This window comes from Salvelinus fontinalis, chromosome 30, assembly GCF_029448725.1.
Source record: "Salvelinus fontinalis isolate EN_2023a chromosome 30, ASM2944872v1, whole genome shotgun sequence".
Lineage (NCBI taxonomy): Eukaryota > Metazoa > Chordata > Actinopteri > Salmoniformes > Salmonidae > Salvelinus > Salvelinus fontinalis.
In genome coordinates this window covers 42,086,571-42,104,434 of record NC_074694.1, presented here as the reverse complement: position 1 = coordinate 42,104,434, position 17,864 = coordinate 42,086,571, and the positions used below count along the sequence as shown (strand labels likewise).

The 17,864-nt window shown below is 41.8% G+C and overlaps 1 protein-coding gene across 1 annotated transcript; it reads right to left on the bottom strand.

Annotated features, from left to right (window-relative positions):
* Positions 1-6,104: 6,104 nt before the first annotated feature.
* LOC129829257 (disintegrin and metalloproteinase domain-containing protein 8-like) lies at positions 6,105-17,823 on the bottom strand. Its single transcript, XM_055890959.1, has 23 exons — positions 17,583-17,823; positions 17,155-17,261; positions 16,926-16,999; positions 16,761-16,839; positions 16,559-16,635; positions 15,938-16,136; positions 15,724-15,789; positions 14,955-15,017; positions 14,536-14,705; positions 14,073-14,297; positions 13,780-13,957; positions 11,985-12,074; positions 11,245-11,440; positions 10,822-10,924; positions 10,464-10,629; positions 10,282-10,362; positions 10,104-10,188; positions 9,845-9,965; positions 9,545-9,719; positions 7,600-7,647; positions 7,425-7,475; positions 7,223-7,294; positions 6,105-7,059 (listed from the first exon to the last, which is right to left on the bottom strand). The coding sequence occupies exons 1-23, from the start codon at positions 17,626-17,628 to the stop codon at positions 6,997-6,999; spliced, it is 2,535 nt and encodes an 844-aa protein (XP_055746934.1). The 5' UTR covers positions 17,629-17,823; the 3' UTR covers positions 6,105-6,996.
* Between the last annotated feature and the right edge of the window lie 41 nt (positions 17,824-17,864).

Sequence of the window (17,864 nt, the reverse complement as noted above, 5' to 3'; positions counted from 1 at the left end):
AGCAGCAGGCTCGAAGAATTCATTCAAACAACACTTTATTGCGTTTGCGAGCAGCTCTTAGCAATGCTTGAAGCACAGCGCTGTTTATGACTTCAAGCCTATCAACTCCCGAGATTAGGCTGGCAATACTAAAGTGCCTATAAGACATCCAATAGTCAAAGGTATTTGAAATACAAATGGTATAGGGAGAGATAGTCGACGAGTCAGAATTTCTATAATAACCACAACCTAAAACGTCTTAACTGGGAATATTGAAGAACTGGGAATATTGAACCACCAGCTTTGATATGTTCTCATGTTCTGAGCAAGGAACTTAAACGTTAGCTTTTTTACATGGCTCATATTGCACTTTTACTTTCTTCTCCAACACTGTTTTGCATTATTTAAACCAAATTGAACATGTTTCATTATTTATTTGAGACTAAATAGATTTTATTTATTTAAGTTAAAATAAAAGGGTTCATTGTTCATTCAGTATTGTTCTAATTGTCATTATTACAAATATATATATATATATATATAAAAATCTGCAGATTAATCGGTATCGGCATTTTTTGGTCCTCCAATAATCGGTACCGGTGTTGAAAAATCATAATTGGTCGACCTCTACTTTGGACACCAATCTGCTGAGGTGGTTTTGGAGCCGGGCGTGGTGTAGGAGAAGGTGGGGTTTGAACCCTACTAGTCTGTGGACGAAGTGGTGGTTTCGGGCCGGGTGTAGGAAGAGACCGATAAAGTGATGTTGAAGGAGATCATGGTGATGGTAACTAATCCTGTGATCCAGCCGGATCTTGAACCTCTCACTTCTCTGACTCCTCATCTTGAACCGGCATCTCCTAATTTTTTTTACCCCTCTTTTTCTCCCCAATTTCGTGATTACAATCTTGTCTCATCGCTGCAACTCCCCTACGGGTTTGGGAGATGCGAAGGTCGAGTCATATGTCCCCAGAAACATGACCCACCAAACCGCGCTTATTAGCACCCGCTCGCTTAACCCGGAAGCCAGCTGCACCCACCAATGTGTCGGAGGAAACACAGTTCAACCGACGACCTTAGTCAGCCTGCAGGCACCTGGCCCTCCACAAGCACTTGCTAGATTATCCAAGTAAAACCCCCCTGGCCAAACCCTCCCCTAACCCAGAGGACGATGGGCCAATTGTGCGCCGCCCTATGGGACTCCCGGTCACGGACTTTTTAAAATATTTTTTCTCCTTTGCGCCCCAGTATCTCCACTTGCACATTCATCTTCTGCACATCTATCACTCCAGTGTTTAATTGCTAAATTGTAATTACTTCGCCACTACGGCCTATTTATTGCCTTACCTCCCTAATCTTACCTCATTTGCACACACTGTATATAGACTTTTCTATTGTGTTATTGACTGTATGTTTGTTTATTCCATGTGTAACTCTGTGTTGTTGCTTGTGTCGCACTGCTTTGCTTTATCTTGGCCAGGTCGCAGTTGTAAATGAGAACTTGTTCTCAACTGGCCTGTCTGGTTAAATAAAGGTGAAATCGAACCCCAGGCTGTAGTGATGCCGCAACACTGCGATGCAGTGCCTTAGACCGCTACGCATCTCCTCCTGGTCTGGATCTTGAACCTGTGACCCCCCCTCTGACTCACTGGCAGAGGAGAATAACAACATGACAGGTTGTGGTGCTCTGCCTACTCCTGTAAGCCCCGTCCCGCTGTTGAAGAGGGCCATGAGCTCTATGGTGGGGGTCAGGCTCAACCATTTGTTCTTGTTGCTGTGGGTCAGATTCACCGCTTTTCTGTTGGTTCCTTTCTAAGAAGGCTGCTATCATCTAAGCCTCCTCCAGATCCCTTTCAACTTGCCTTCGACGTCACTGTCTTTCTAGCCGTTTGGCTATGATTTCATGTGGTTCAAAGGCTTGTCGCGTTTGGGTGTCCAAGCGTCGACACTCCTCGTCAACTTGAGTGTCCTTTATGATTTGTCGTTTTACCTTTAGTTTGAGGAGCTTCATACACTTCCTGAGAGCGGCAGCTTGAGTCACTCAGGGCCTCTGATGGGACTCCACTCCATACACTCGCACGGCTCTGAGATGACCGGTATGAAGAGCGGCCCTCTGTTCTCATTGAATGAGATGATTTAGTGGATACGAGAGATGTATCAGAATGTTGTTCTGATCCCCCAGTGTGCCTCCACCGTGAGGAGTCTTCCAGAGACTGGTGAAATGGCAGGCCTTCTTGTGTTGGGGCCTCCATAGGCTTTGAGGAATAGGGCTTGGATGGAGAGTGTTGAGCCAGGTAGGCCGCTGTGGTTGCGTGGATAATCTCTCCTGAGATCGGGTTATGTGGGGGTAAACGTCACTGTCTCTCAAATGGTCTGGGGGCGGTTTCCCCCTCCGTCTCTTCCCACCCAAAACAGGCTCCTCTTTAGGCCTAGCTCCTGCTGAATGTGCGCTTGCTGCACTTGGCTGAGACAGTGAAGGTTCAACTTGCTTGCATCTCACATGGGCCGGGCCCACTTTGGCGGAGTCAGGCTGTAGTTCGCCATTGAGGGTGGAGGATTTGAGGTCCCTATCCATGGGAACACGTGTCCCGCTCCATATCCAGCCAAAGGACCATTTGTTATTTTCTATTTTGAATGCACTGGGTGAGGAAGGAGCTGATACAGGTGCAGGTGTCCCGGTTAGAGGACAAGGATAGGGAGAGCGACTTGAGGTTGCATTTTAGAGGGTCAATCAAACATATTCCATCTTATTTTCCCTTGACTTGAGTATGTGTGCTAAATGATAAACAGGAAATAGAAAGTAAAATATATCTGCATTAGGAAATGTTACAAAGAATTCACATATCTTGGATCATAAACATATCACTTGTCAAGCATTTCACCACTAAATTATACACAGCACATCTTAAAATGTGCATCTATACGTACATGAAAAATGTTAACAATATTTTGGGTGACACACATACAGATAACATAAATAAAATGGATAATGCTGGAGAGGTTCTTTACAACTGCCTGGATTGTTTGGTACTGAACTGAAAAACGAAGGAACTCCAGTATTTAACAAGTGAATGGGTTGCAGGTGCACTCAGAGCATTGAGATGTATTGAGATATCTAGTGCCCAAAAGCCTGTATTACATTGGCAGCGCCATTGAAGACTGATATGTTGGGATCTCTATACATCTCTATGGCTCAGCAAATAAAGGAACAGTTAACAAAAAATGCAATTAAAGGGTAAGTTAACTAAAAAGTGTGAGCAAATTAAAGCCTTTTCTACACTGTGTGCAATAAAAGTGTTTAACTTGATTTCTAAATGACCACCCCAGCTCTGTACCCCACACAATTATCTGTAAGGTCCCTCAGCCGAGCAGTGAATTTCAAGCACAGTTTCAACCACAAAGACCAGGGAGGTTTTCCAATGATTCGCAAAGAAGGACATATATTTGTAGATAGGCAAAAAAAACGAACAGACATTGAGTATACCTATAAGAATTGTGCAGGGCCTCCCGAGTGGCGCAGTGGTCTAAGTCACTGCATCGCAGTGCTAGCTGTGCCACTAGAGATTCTGGGTTCGAGTCCAGGCTCTGTCTACCGGGAGACTCATGGGGCGGCGTACAATTGGCCCAGCGTCGTCCGGGTTAGGGGAGGGTTTGCTTGGCAGGGATGTCCTTGTCCCATTGCGCACTAGCGACTCCTGTGGCAGCCTGGGCGCAGTACACGCTGACACAGTCGCTAGGTGTACGGTGTTTCCTCCGACACATTGGTGCGGCTGGCTTCCAGGTTAAGTGGGTATTGTGTCAAGAAGCAGTGTGGTTTGGTTGGGTTGTGTTTTGGAGGACGCACGGGCTCTCGACCTTCGCCTCTCCCGAAGTCCATACAGGAGTTGCAGCGATGAGACAAGACTGTAATTACCAATTGGATACCATGAAAATATATTTTTTGTCCTTAATACAAAGTATTATGGAGCAACACAACATTAAGTACTAGTCTTCATATTTTCAAGCATGGTGGTGGCTGCATCATGTTATGGCTATTCTTGGGATAAAATAAATGGAATAGAGCTACGCACAGGCAAAACCCTAGAGGAAAAGTTGGTTCAGTCTGCTTTCCAACAGACACTGGGAAACAAATTCATCTTTCAACAGGACAATTACCGAAAATACAAGACCAAATACACACTAGAGTTGCTTTCCAAAACGACATTGAATGTTCCTGAGTGGCCTAGTTACAGTTTTGACCTAAATCAGCTTGAAAACGGCAAGAAAATGGCTGTCTAGGAATGACCAACAACCAACTTGACACAGCATGAATCATTTTTTAAAGAATAAAATGGGCAAATATTGTACAATCCAGGTGTGCAACGCTCTTAGGGCCCGATTACGACTTAGGAAATTACACCTTTCTTACTCACACCTTTCCTATGCACTTCTCAGTAGTTGGTATTCAGACTTACCTTATGAAAGTGCATAACCGGCTTTGCAGGCGTGGTTCCCTTACGAGCTCTGAATAAATGTAATTCAACCGCTGAAATCTGCCCCACTTGCTGGCCAACAGATTTTCTTATGGAGTTTTCATTCAGTAAGGATTTCAGTACATTGAACTTCAGCTATCCCTTTGAATAAGGTGTAAGAGAAAATATATAGAGTACAGGTCCAGAATATAGGGATCAATGAAAAAAAGTTATCAAAATATATGCATATTAGTCTCCGTACCAATTGGTAGATTTAAAAATACTCATCTCATAGATGATTTAGGGTTACCAAAAAAATGTCTTGGAAAGCCTTCACACACCAAAAAAATAAAAGTGTTTTGATTAATTCTGAAAATTGCCATTTAATTTCTTAAACCCCATGTAATGTTGGAAGATTAGTGTACATATAATTACAATAGGGAGAATAGTGTACAATAAATATTAGGGTGTAATACAAACTCAACATGTAAAGCGTTGGTCCCATGTTTCATGAGCTGAAATAAAATATCCCCCAAAATTTTCATACGCACAAAAAGCTTATTTCTCTCAAATTTTGTGCACAAATTTCTTTACATCCCTGTTAGTGAGCATTTCTCATTTGCCGAGATAATCCATCCACCTGACACGTGTGACATATCAAGAAGCTTGTGCTTGGAACAGTAAAAGGCCACTCTAAAATGTGCAGTTTTGTCACGCAACACAATGCCACGTCTCAAGTTGAGGGAGTGTGCAATTGGCATGCTGACTACAGGAATGTCCACCAGAGCTGTTGCCAGAGAATTTAATGTTCATTTCTCTACCATAATCTGCATTCAACGTCGTTTTAGAGAATTTGGCAGTGCGTCCAACCGGCCTCACAACTGCAGTCCACGTGTAACCATGCCAGCCCAGGACTTCCACATCTGGCCTCTTGACATGTGGGATCGTCTGAGACCAGCCACCTGGACATCTGATGAAACTATAGGTTTGTACAACAAAAGAATTTCTGCACAAACTGTCAGAAACAATCTCAGGGAAGCTCATCTGGGTGCTTGTCGTCCTCACCAGGTTCTTGACCTGACTGCAGTTTGGCATCGTAACCAACTTCAGTTGGCAAATGCTCACCTTCGATGGCTACTGGCTTGCTGGAGAAGTGTCCTCTTCATGGATGAATCCCTGTTTCACCTGTACTGGGAAGATGGGATCGTGTGGGCGAGCGGTTTGCTGATGTCAACATTGTGAACAGAGTGGCATTGGGGTTATGGTATGGGCAGGCATAAGCTATCCTGAGGCCCATTGTCGTGCCATTCATCTAACCGACCCTACGTTTTTTCTAAGGTATCCTTCACCAACTGATGCATATCTGTATTCCCAGTCATGTGACTAGGGCCTAATGAATTTATTTAAATTGACTGATTTCCTTATATGAACTGTAACTCAGGAAAATCTTTTAAATTGTTTCATGTTGCGTTTATATTTTTGTTTGTACAACTCTCTTATCCAAACAGATTACTCATTTCTGTAGCACTTATCAATAGCTGTTATCAAGTTGTAAATTATAGTGCATGGAGAGAATAGTGTTATTTCCATCCACTTGGAGCCGGTAGGTTTGTTAGACCCTATTCATGGTTTCCTCGCATGTAAATGTGGTGGAATTATTAGGGAATTAAGTCAAGGTCAGAGTATGGCATATCTGTAGACACACCTTCATTTATTCGATGTCTACCCAAACTGAATAGCATGCTATTCTCCTGCTTAAGTTCAAGGTCAGAATACGCATAGAGAAAAGTGCAGAAAAAGGAATTACGTTCCATTTATGTGCTTAACTCGGGTCGGAATCTGGCCCTTAAAATTACCCAGAAAGACTCACAGCTGTAATTGCTGCAAAAGGTGATTCTAACATGTATTGACTCAGGTTGAATACTTATCTAAATCAAGATATTCCACTTTGACATTAGATTTGTGTAGATCGTTGACAATAAATGACAATTAAATCCATTTATATCCCACTTTGTAACACAACAAAATGTGGAAAAAGTCAAGAGGTGTGAATACTTTCTGAAGGCACTGTACCTCTCATATGTACCATTCATTTGTAATATCTTGAAAAAAGAACATACATCAATGTAATACTTATTTTTTTAAAGGCACACTGGCTTGAGATCATGAAACAGTAAATTAACATTCATAAGTACAGGAATTCCAAAGTAGAATTAGGCTTTCCCCCTTGTAAAAAGTGTAAACAGAGGCAACCTAAGTGCAACTGCTAGGTTCATGTCAAAGGGAATGGTCTACTGTAACATGTTTTCTACCATACAGTAATTGAAGAAAGAAAAACACTGCATGAGAAATGCACCAGCAATCTGTTCCAGCATTTTCCAAACCACTTTTCCACAGTGGTTGAGAAGCACATTCTGAGACATCACTATGTTGATGTTGAGTTTTCAAAGACATTCTCCACAGTTGATATTAGGCTCGGTCATTCAGGACCTCCTAGAGTCTGAAACAAGAACTGGACTCATCAAAGGTCTGTCTTCCTATGAGTCAACATATGCACATGCAGTAGTCATCATCGACGTGGCATGGGGGGAGGCTTCAGTGCAATCTTGTGGCCTGCTCCTCCTGAGGTCTGCTGAACACACATCAGTTAGACGGCCATCTTGAAACATGCCCTTCAATTCTGGTTTCATAAGGAATTACCAACAAAGTAATTTTTTTATTTTACTTTTGTGCTATGTCATGGTTTCAGGAGACAAAAGACATGACTACAATAAGTGTGTTAAATGAACACTTACCTGTGGGTATTTGCTGGGTACCATTGGTGCTGTGGCCTTGACTGGTGGCACTAGGACAACATGCTTGATTTTCTAACAGAACAATATACAGCAATTGATAATGAGTTCATGATAAGACTGTGTAGAGACCACGTAGTTAATTGTTATACAGTTGTTATTAAATGTCAACAAGTTATTAACTGTAATGGCTGAAATGACTTACCGGTGTGCTACTCAGAGTCGGCAAAGGCTTTGGTGGAGGTAGGGGTTTAGTCTGATAAAAAAATGTAATAAAGAAACTGTTTGTACAAGTTTGGTACGTCAGTATACAGTACGTTTCTAAGATTCCTGAGTTTAGTAACATGATATGTTTCAGTATTTCAATTGGCATAGCTCACCGGTTCAATGCAAGACTGTGGCAGCACTGCAGGCAAGCTCTTTGGTGGCTGTAAGACAGAATATTGCTCTCCACTTAGTCTGCATTTATTTTCCTTTCCAAATATCCTTAGTTTACTCAAAACATAGCCTGCCTAAAGTAAAGTGGGTAACTCTACAAGTTCAGCAGCTGTTTCAATTCTTGTTGATATTATTATATATTACATAGGAACTACATACAGTTGAAGTTTACATAGGCCTTAGCAAAATATAATTAAACTCAGTTTTTCACAATTCCTGACATTTAATCCTAGTAAAAATTCCCTGTCTTAAATTAGGATCACCACTTTATTATAAGAATGTGAAATGTCAGAATAATAGCAGAGGATTTATTTCAGCTTTTATTTCTTTCCTCACATTCCCAGTGGGTCAGAAGTTTACATACACTCAATTAGTATTTGGTAGCATTGCCTTTAAATGGTTTAACTTGGGTCAAATGTTTCAGGTAGCCTTCCACAAGCTTCCCACATTAAGTTGGGTGAATTTTGGCCCATTTCTCCTGACAGAGCTGGTGTAACTGAGTCAGTTTTGTTGGCCTCCTTGCTCACACACGCTGTTTCAGTTCTGCCCACCAATTTTCTATGGGATTGAGGTCAGGGCTTTGTGCCACTCCAATACCTTGAATGTGTTGTCCTTAAGCCATTTTGCCACAACTTTGGAAGTATGCTTGGGGTCATTGTCCATTTGGAAGACCCATTTGCGACCAAGCTTTAACTTCCTGACTGATGTCTTGAGATGTTGCTTCAATATATCCAAATAATTTTCTTGCCTCATGATGCTATCTATTTTGTGAAGTGCACCAGTCCCTCCTGCAGCAAAGCACCCCCACAACATGATGCTGCCACCCCAGTGCTTCACGGTTGGGATGGTTCTTCTGCGTGCAAGCCTCCCCCTTTTTCCTCCAAACAAAACAATGGTCATTATGGCCAAACAGTTTTATTTTTGTTTCATCAGACCAGAGGACATTTCTCCAAAAAGTACGATATTTTTTCCCATGTGCAGTTGCAAACCGTAGTCTGGCTTTTTTATGGCGGTTTTGGAGCAGTGGCTTCATCCTTGCTGAGCGGCCTTTCAGGTTATGTCGATATAGGACTCGTTTTACTGTGGATATAGATACTTTTGTACCAGTTTCCTCCAGCATCTTCACAAGGTCCTTTGCTGTTGTTCTGGGATTGATTGACACTTTTCGCACCAAAGTACGTTCATCTCTAGGAGACAGAACACGTCTCCTTCCTGGGCGGTATGGCGGCTGCGTGGTCCCATGGTGTTTATACTTGTGTACTATTGTTTGTACAGATGAACGTGGTACCTTCAGGCGTTTGGAAATTGCTCCCAAGGATGAACCAGACTTGTGGAGGTCTACAATTTCTTTTCTGAGGTCTTGGCTGATTTCTTTTGATTTTCCCATGATGTCAAGCAAAGAGGCAATGAGTTTGAAGGTAGGCCTTGAAATACATCCACAGGTACACCTCAAATGGACTCAAATTATGTCAATTAGCCTATCAGAAGCTTCTAAAGCCATGACATCATTTTCTGGAATTTTCCAAGCTGTTTAAAGGGACAGTCAACTTAGTGTATGTAAACTTCTGACCCACTGGAATTGTGATATAATTGTGATACAGTGAAATAATCTGTCTGTAAACAATTGTTGGAAAAATGACTTGTGTCATGCACAAAGTAGATGTCCTAACCACTTGCCTAAGCTATAGTTTGTTAACAAGAAATTTGTGGAGTGGTTGAAAAACGAGTTTTAATGACTCCAACCTTAGTGTATGTAAACTTCCGACTTCAACAGTATGTGTATGTTATGTGTAACATGATACTACTAGTGACTCCACATAATAGGCCTTTATCTATCTGCCTGGACTAGTGGCAATGTTGAGATAATGTTGTGGTAATGTAGCTCACCTGTGGAGGGGGCCTGGAAGGGACCACAGTGACAGACAGAGGGGTGCAGGCTTGTGTTGCAGATGACTCCATGAAGGTGGGTTGGCTGATTTGGGGGGGCTTGCTAAGAGGATTACCCTTTCCACTCCTCTCCTGGAACATTGGGTTCAACTGGCCCGGAGTAGAGTGGGCTTTCCTTCAAATACAGATCAATATATAACACATCAATATGTTGATCGTGTACCAAATCATTTGAAATGACAACTGAAGAGGCATTCACAAAAAAAATACAAATAATACGTTGGCGGGAAAAAAACTTGCCTTTTGGAAATGTAGTTCTCTCTCTTGTCCTTCTTGCAGCACATCAGTCCTGCAACCAGGAAAGTAAGCAGCAACAAGACAGCTATCGCTGCAGAGACACCAGCTACCACCCCAAACTGGTCTGCAAAACCAAAACATTACTAATCATTAAAAGATGTCCATTTTTGTCAACTGTTCAGGTTTACCTTTACAAAATGTAACGCATGATATGAAATACATAAACCACAATGCATGTCACAACGGAGTGAATGAGGCATACCTTGAGGCACGTCTGAATACTTGACGTCACAGTAGGGTGGAGCCCAACCTGGGTTACAGTGGCACTGTCCCTTGTTGTTGCAAATCTAACAAAAGTGAGCGATGATTGTGATGACTACGTCCAAACAATTCGAGCGGAAGTTTACTGACAACTCAAAATCAACAATCAATGCACTCACCCCATTGTTGTGGCATTTTGATGAACAGTCCTCCGTTTGACCATAGACTTTGACATCTTGGCATTTGTGATCATAGCAAACCTATGGAAACAAAGATGAATTGTTCACTTCATTTGCACACTCATAGGAATTCCAATAGGCTCTCTCTCGAGGGATGATTTGGAATTCCGAAACAGTCTTACCTCATTCATTCCACATTTGGTTCCTGTCGGGACCATGTCGAGGGCTCTTATCTTATCCTGGTCCACTGCTATGTTGCATGTTCCCCTCATTGTATAGGAGGCCTTCTGCCCAGTGATGGGATACTCATCCCCTCCCGAGCAAAATAGCGTTCCACATTTTATATTCCTAGGAGAAGAGAATAATATGGCAATGTGTTTCTTAACAACACACACTTACGGAAGTCTTGTAATAGCTGTTTTCTATTATTTGTAAATTGCCTTGGGAGGGACATTGTGTGGTCATATTGTGATGGGAAATGTCAGGAAATGGAAATGTCAAAACACAGGAAGTCAATGTGACAGATGGGAGTGGACATACTGTGGCGTGCAACGCGCAAAGCCGTATTTGGTCCTTCCGCAGTGGGCTCCTTCGATGCCACCCAGGTTTAGATTAAAGCAGGAATCCGTGCCTACTTGTGCCGCTAGAAGATAAGAGAGATGACAGTTATGACTTTTTGGTTCCACAGGATATGACAGGAATTCTTACTGCAGATTATCATCATTGCACAAATCACAATATGACGTTTAACTTGCACTAACTGAATGAGATTATATCTAGGCCTATTTTGTTTCTGGAAGAGTTCTGCTTTGTGTTAATGAAATAGCGTCATACGGCTATGGATGGTTACGCTGTGTCGTAACTCGTGTAGTGTAAATTAATAGATAATTGATAGATCCAGTTTTCCATCACGAGTGGAAGAAACATCATTGGCTATATACTTAAAACAGTAAAGACAAGTACCTGGTCCCCACAGTCTCTTGCAGTGTTGCTGAAGTGTTGGGCATTGCCCATTGTAGCAGTACCCCTGACTATAGTTGCAAGGTTTCCCGTTCATTTTGAAGGTATCTTCTGGGCAATGCTCTGAAGTTCCAGTGCAATACTCTGCCAGGTCACAATCACTGGAAGCTGTTCTACACAAACTGGTTGCCTGTTTAAGCTGAAGGTTGAATGGAGAACAAATAGTTCATTGGTTGAGTAAGTAACATCATAACAGATTAATAACTAATACAGCTAACAAAAATTGTCTGCTAAAAATCTGACACTACTACTACAGCAAAGTGTATGATTCTTGGTTAGATGGCAAGTTTGGTTCATACAGTACAGATTTTATTTGATGACTGACTAGGCCCGCTTCTTACAGTCCCCTGACTGTCATATTGAGGAAGGATATGGACAGTACAGTACAGGGAAACACAAGGGCATCAGTCTGTTTCCTGGTATTATTGCTAGTATTCCAACCCTGGTTTCTCAATCCACCCATCTGTTCTTTATGGAGCCGAACCCTACTTCTCTTATGGCTATGTTATTTTTTATGCTGGTGGTTATTAGTTGTTGTTGGTTGGGTGTGTCTGTCTGAGTTGTGGTGAGCAGAGAGAGATCAGAGATGGACGTTACCACCTGGTCTGAGTCATTCAATCATACGTTTAATAAAGCACCCAGATTTGAATATGGCTTGACATAAAGATAAAAAATGCACGTACTTGGCAGTTTTCGCAGCATGTTCCATGATCACAGCTGGACCCCTCAGTGAGGCGACAGGTTGTGGGGTCACAGCAGGGATTCTTACACTCCTGGGAGGGACAAAAGACACACCAGGCCGAGACAAAAGACAAAATAACAATTTCATCTTACCACTGTCAAATTAATCTTTTATAAAAAGTCAGTCATCCCAAAAATGTCATTTACGGTGCAAAGCATTCATGCATGTGTATATTTTGTCTCCCTTTCATAAGCTTTTGAAAATGTTTGTCATCCTTATAACAAAGCCAAACCTTTGATTGAGTCAGAGGAATAGTGTAAGACAATATAATCAATGGCAGTGTACATACAGTACCAGTCAAAAGTTTGGACACACCTACTCATTCAAGGGTTTTAGATTTTTCAAAGTAGCCACTCTTTGCCTTGATGACAGCTTTGCACACTCTTGGCATTCTCTCGACCAGCTTCATGAGGAATGCTTTTCCAATAGTCTTGAAGGAGTTCCCACATAAGCTGAGCACTTGTTGGCTGCTTTTCCTTCACTCTGCAGTCCAACTCATCCCAAACCATCTCAATTGGGTTGAGGTCGAGTGACTGTGGAGGCCAGGTCCTCTGATGCAGCACTCCATCACTCTCCTTGGTCAAATAGCCCTTACACAGCCTGGAGGTGTGTTGGGTCATTGTTCTGTTGAAAAACAAATGATAGTCCCACTAAGCACATACCAGATGGGATGGCGTATGCTGCTGAGTGTTGTGGTAGCCATGCTGGTTAAGTGTGCCTTGAATTCTAAATAAATCACAGACAGAGTCACTAGCAAAGCACCCCCACACCTCCTCCTCCATGCTTCACGGTGGGAACCACACATGCAGAGATCATCCTTTCACCTACTCTGCATCTCACAAAGACACGGCGGTTGGAACCAAAAATCTCAAATTTGGACTCATCAGACCAAAGGACAGATTTCAACCAGTCTAATGTCCATTGCTCGCGTTTCTTGGCCCAAGCAAATCTCTTCTTCTTATTGGTGTCCTTTAGTAGTGGTTTCCTTGCAGCAATTGGACCATGAAGGCCTGATTCATGCAGTCTCCTCTGAACAGTTGATGTTGAGATGTGTATGTTACTTGAACTCATTTATTTGGGTGAAGCATTTATTTGGGCTGCAATCTGAGGCTGGTAACTCTAATGAACTTATCCTCTGCAGCAGAAGTAACTCTGGGTCTTCCTTTCCTGTGGCGGTCCTCATGAGAGCCAGGTTCATCATAGAGCTTGATGGTTATTGCAAGTGCACTTGAAGAAACTTTCAAAGTTCTTGACATTTTCTGGATTGATTGACCATCATGTCTTAAAGTAATGATGGACTGTCGTTTCTCTTCGCTTATTTGACTTGGTCTTTTACTAAATAGGGCTATCTTTTGTATACCACCCCTACCTTGTCACAACACAACTGATTGTCTCAAATGCAGAAATTCCACAAATTAACTTTTAACAAGGCACACCTGTTAATTGAAATGCATTCCAGGTGACTACCTTATGAAGCTGGTTGAGAGAATGCCAAGAGTGTGCAAAGCTGTCATCAAGGCGAAGGGTGGCTACTTTGAAGAATCTCAAATCTCAAATATATTTTTATTTGTTTAACACTTTTTTGGTTACTACATGATTCCATATGTGTTATTTCATAGTTTTTATGTCTTGACTATTATTCTACAATGTAGAAAATAGTACAAATAAAGAAAAACACTTCAATGAGTAGGTGTGTCCAAACTTTTGACTGGTATTGTACATGGAGCCTGACTAACCTCCACAGTTCCACAGTCACACTCCTCTCCAGGGTCCAGGAAGGCATTGCCACAGGCAGGCCCCACATACAGCCTGTCAGAGCCGGGTGTGTCCAGCAGACAGCTGGGATTGGCTCTCTCCAGGAAGTCACTCAGCTGCTCCTGACTGCAGCCACTGAACAGCTCTGGGTACACTGACCTGAAGGTGTGGGAATGATGGCTCACTTTAGAATGATTAACATAATAACATAGGAAATGCCTCAATTTGTCAATGTGTGAGTAATTGTGTAATGTATAAGTGTTTTTGTCTTTACCTGAGCCGATCTGCCATGACACAGTTGTCGTTGTACAGCGATGTCCCACAGGTGCAGCCTGAAGTATCATGGGACATGCCCAGGTTGTGGCCCATCTCATGAGCGATGGTCGAGGCAATGCCAATTGGGTTTCTATTGTGGTCCTGGTTGACTGCACCTGAACTTCCAGTGCACATGGCAAGTTTATTTGCCAGTCCGACAGTATCGCCCAAGAAATCTTTACCACTGTTAAAAACGACAACAAAATGTTGGGGGAAAGCTTTAGAACTGTGATTAGCTTTGCAAACCACACAAAACGAGACATTTGTCCATCGTTCCAATTTTATGCATTAAAAACAACATTTTATATTTACATTTTTTGCAGTACATAATATCAAACAATAATGTCATGGAAAAATTGTGATTAATTGCAATCCAGTTCCTTTCATCAACACAAAAAATAAAGATAAGGCTAATTACTCACGTGACAAACTGGGCATTGTCATGCTTTACCCTCTTTAGAAGGTCGTCTTGACGCCACTGGAGAAACCTATCCAGGGTGTTCTCAGGACTGGCTGTGACGTCAATGTGATCCCTGGTAGTCCACATCTCCAACCCCACCAGCATGACCCGGATGTTCAATGGCCGATACAACTAGGAAGCAGAGACGGCGATCTTTTCAATAACCCCTTCATGAATATAAGCTATACGTACTAGAGCTAGGTGGGAAAACTCCTGGCCCTAAGCCCTGAATATAAACAGTAAGCAATTCAATAAAGCATCCTAAGAACCTATAACTAGAGCCTGGACCTGGTCAGGTAAATCTCCTGGCCCTAACTATGCTTATGCAACATTCAAACATACAAAATGACAAACAAGTAGATGACTTCCTAGAAAAGGTACCTTATCAACATGATTGGCAATTTCCAGCATCCGAGCTTTGGTTTCGCTTCCAAATATTTTGGACTGAAAAATAAAATAAAATACATATAGTGAACAAAAATATAAATGCAACATGCAACCATTTTACTGAGTTACAGTTCATATAAGGAAATCAGTCAATTGAAATAAATTCAGTAGGCCCTAATCTATGGCTTTCACACGACTGGGCAGCGGCGTGGGCCTGGGAGGGCACAGGCCCACCCACTTGGGAGCCAGCCACCCACAAAAGGGCATTATCACAAACAGAAATACTCCTCAGTTTCATCAGCTGTCCTGGTGACTGGTTTCAGACGATCCTGTAGGTGAATAAGCCGGATGTGGAGGTCCTGGGCTGGGGTGGTTACACATGGTCTGCTGTTGTGAGGCCGGTTGGATGTACTGCCAAATTCTCTAAAACAATGTTGGAGTGACTTATGGTAGAGAAATTAACCTTAAATTCTCTGGCATCAGCTCTGGTGGACATTCCTGCAGTCAGTGTGCCAATTGCACGCTCCCTCAAAACTTGAGACATCTGTAGCATTGTGTTGTGTGACAAAACTACCCATTTTAGAGTGGCCTTTTATTGTCCACAGCACAAAGTGCACCTGTGTAATAATCGTGCTGTTTAAATCAGCTTCTTGATATGCCATGTGGATGGATTATCATTTTGTGCACAAAATTTGAGGGAAATAAGCTTTTTGTGCAAATGGAACATTTCAAACTATAACATATATGTTGATACATAATATACCTCTGTGTAGTCAGCCACCAGATACATCTCCACAAATCTTTCAGGCCCAGTGATGGGTTTACTTTTCTAAGAAAAAAAAGGGAGATAAGAAAACATTGGACTCTCCTTACAAGATAAATATAACTAGTAGAAAACATGAACCCTGAACACTATCTTTGGATGTGCATTGTTTCAACTAAGTAACAAAAGGAAGCAGTAGTAAGTAACTGCATACCCAGCCTTTGGACTTGAAGAGGCCCGAGAGTCTGGGGGCCGGGCCCTGGTCATGGTCATAGACCGTGCTGTCGTTGGAGTGACCACAGCTGGCCCTGTTGGCTCTGAGGTGCTCCTGCCTGTACAGAGCATGCTCCCCATCGGCAGAGTCTCCTAAAGGCTCAATCAAGTAGACCTTCTGCTCAGCCCTCACAAAGCCACTGGAAAGACACATCGGCGAGCGGTTTACTGAGTGTTGAGTTGCAAGGCACGGACAAATCAGTTTCTCCCCAATTAAAATAGCATTGTTACTCCAATTATATGATATAGTATGAATAATCAACATCAAAAGGCAGTAAGTTATTCAGTATAGCAACTCTAATCATTGTCTTGTAGGTGAAATGTCAGCAGAGGCTACGTCATAAAAGACAGGTACATTTCTAAATGTCTAAGACCGCTTTCAAAAATTATTTCAACCACAAATTTCTCAGTGATTTGAATTACACATATGTGGAAATGTAGCAATTTTGAATTTCTCAAACGAGAAGTTTGATTTCCTGAGAAATGTATTGATTGCCAACGAGTTCAGAAAGTTCAGAAAGTGCCGATAGTAAACAGGAAATATGCTGAAATACTCACTTACCTAATGCCAGAACAGATTCCAACACTAACGGATGAATCTTCAATGCCTTGAATATGACCATGATAATAGCAGTGGTCCTACAGGAAGTTGAAATTAGTAAAAGTATTGGTTTAGAGCTTCTCTTGAAATACTGTACACAGCATGCAATGAAACAAAACAAAGTGACACAAATCTGGGCTATTATATTTAATGGCTCAGATACCTCATAATTTGGAAATGTTGTCACCCGCTTTCCATCTTCAGAATAGTTCGTTTCAGTGTAATGCCTCCCAATAAGTTGCCTATGAAAATAACAATTAAAATAACTGCTACTAAACTTGCTACCAAAACACATCTAGTAATTAGTGGATGGTTAAAAATAATGTACCTATTCTTGTCAAGATGAATTGTGTAGTTCTCTCCAGAAATGGTTAATACATATTGTAGCCCATCAGGATAAACCTATAGGTAAGATGTTGTTAGTTGTCGACAATGAAACGCTGTTCTCCTCTTTATAACAGCCCCCTCTTCATTGGGGATTTGAAATACTGTATTTCCCTAATTTACAGGAACCACCGTTACATAATTATAGAGAAAAGATAACGGGATGTAAGCACCTGGTTTGAGAAAATGCTTCTTTTGACCCGACCAGTCAGTCTCTGAGGTCGGACGACATCGTAGCGCTCCACATGATCTAATGTCCGTGCGCCCTTGACCAGTACAACTAAAAGAACAGACATCCAGACCTATTATAACGTTTATCTATTTCGTATAGTAATTGCTATTCACTTAAAGTCTAGACATTGACCATACGACGAGCATCATACGAGTTCTAAACATTGCAATGTTGTATATAATGTCTAAATGCGTTATTATCCTAACAGATGCGCTAATTAGGTAGCCTTACTGTCCTTATAAATACAGTACCGAACAGCAAAATACACCTTTTTGTATTTCATTCAATTGTTTATAATTAGCCCATTATTTTATATATAAAAACTTCAGACAGTACATATTAAACCATAATTATATATGTTAAACTTACCACAATAGGTGATGCATAACAGGAATATATATAGAGTGTATCGCATGGCTGGAGCGTAATATCCCTGAGTTTCTCAAGTGTGCTGTATTGCACGGATACTGAACACAGACATTAAGCAGCTCTGTAAGGTACCAGTCCCGCCTCTCCGTTATGTAGCCTACGTTATCAGCAAAGGGCAGCCGTTGCGTGTAGCAATCATGACATCACATTTGACCGGAAAACCGGTCCAGATTATTAATACTGTTTACGGTTACCTAGGAATGGTTGAATTCTGTAAACAAA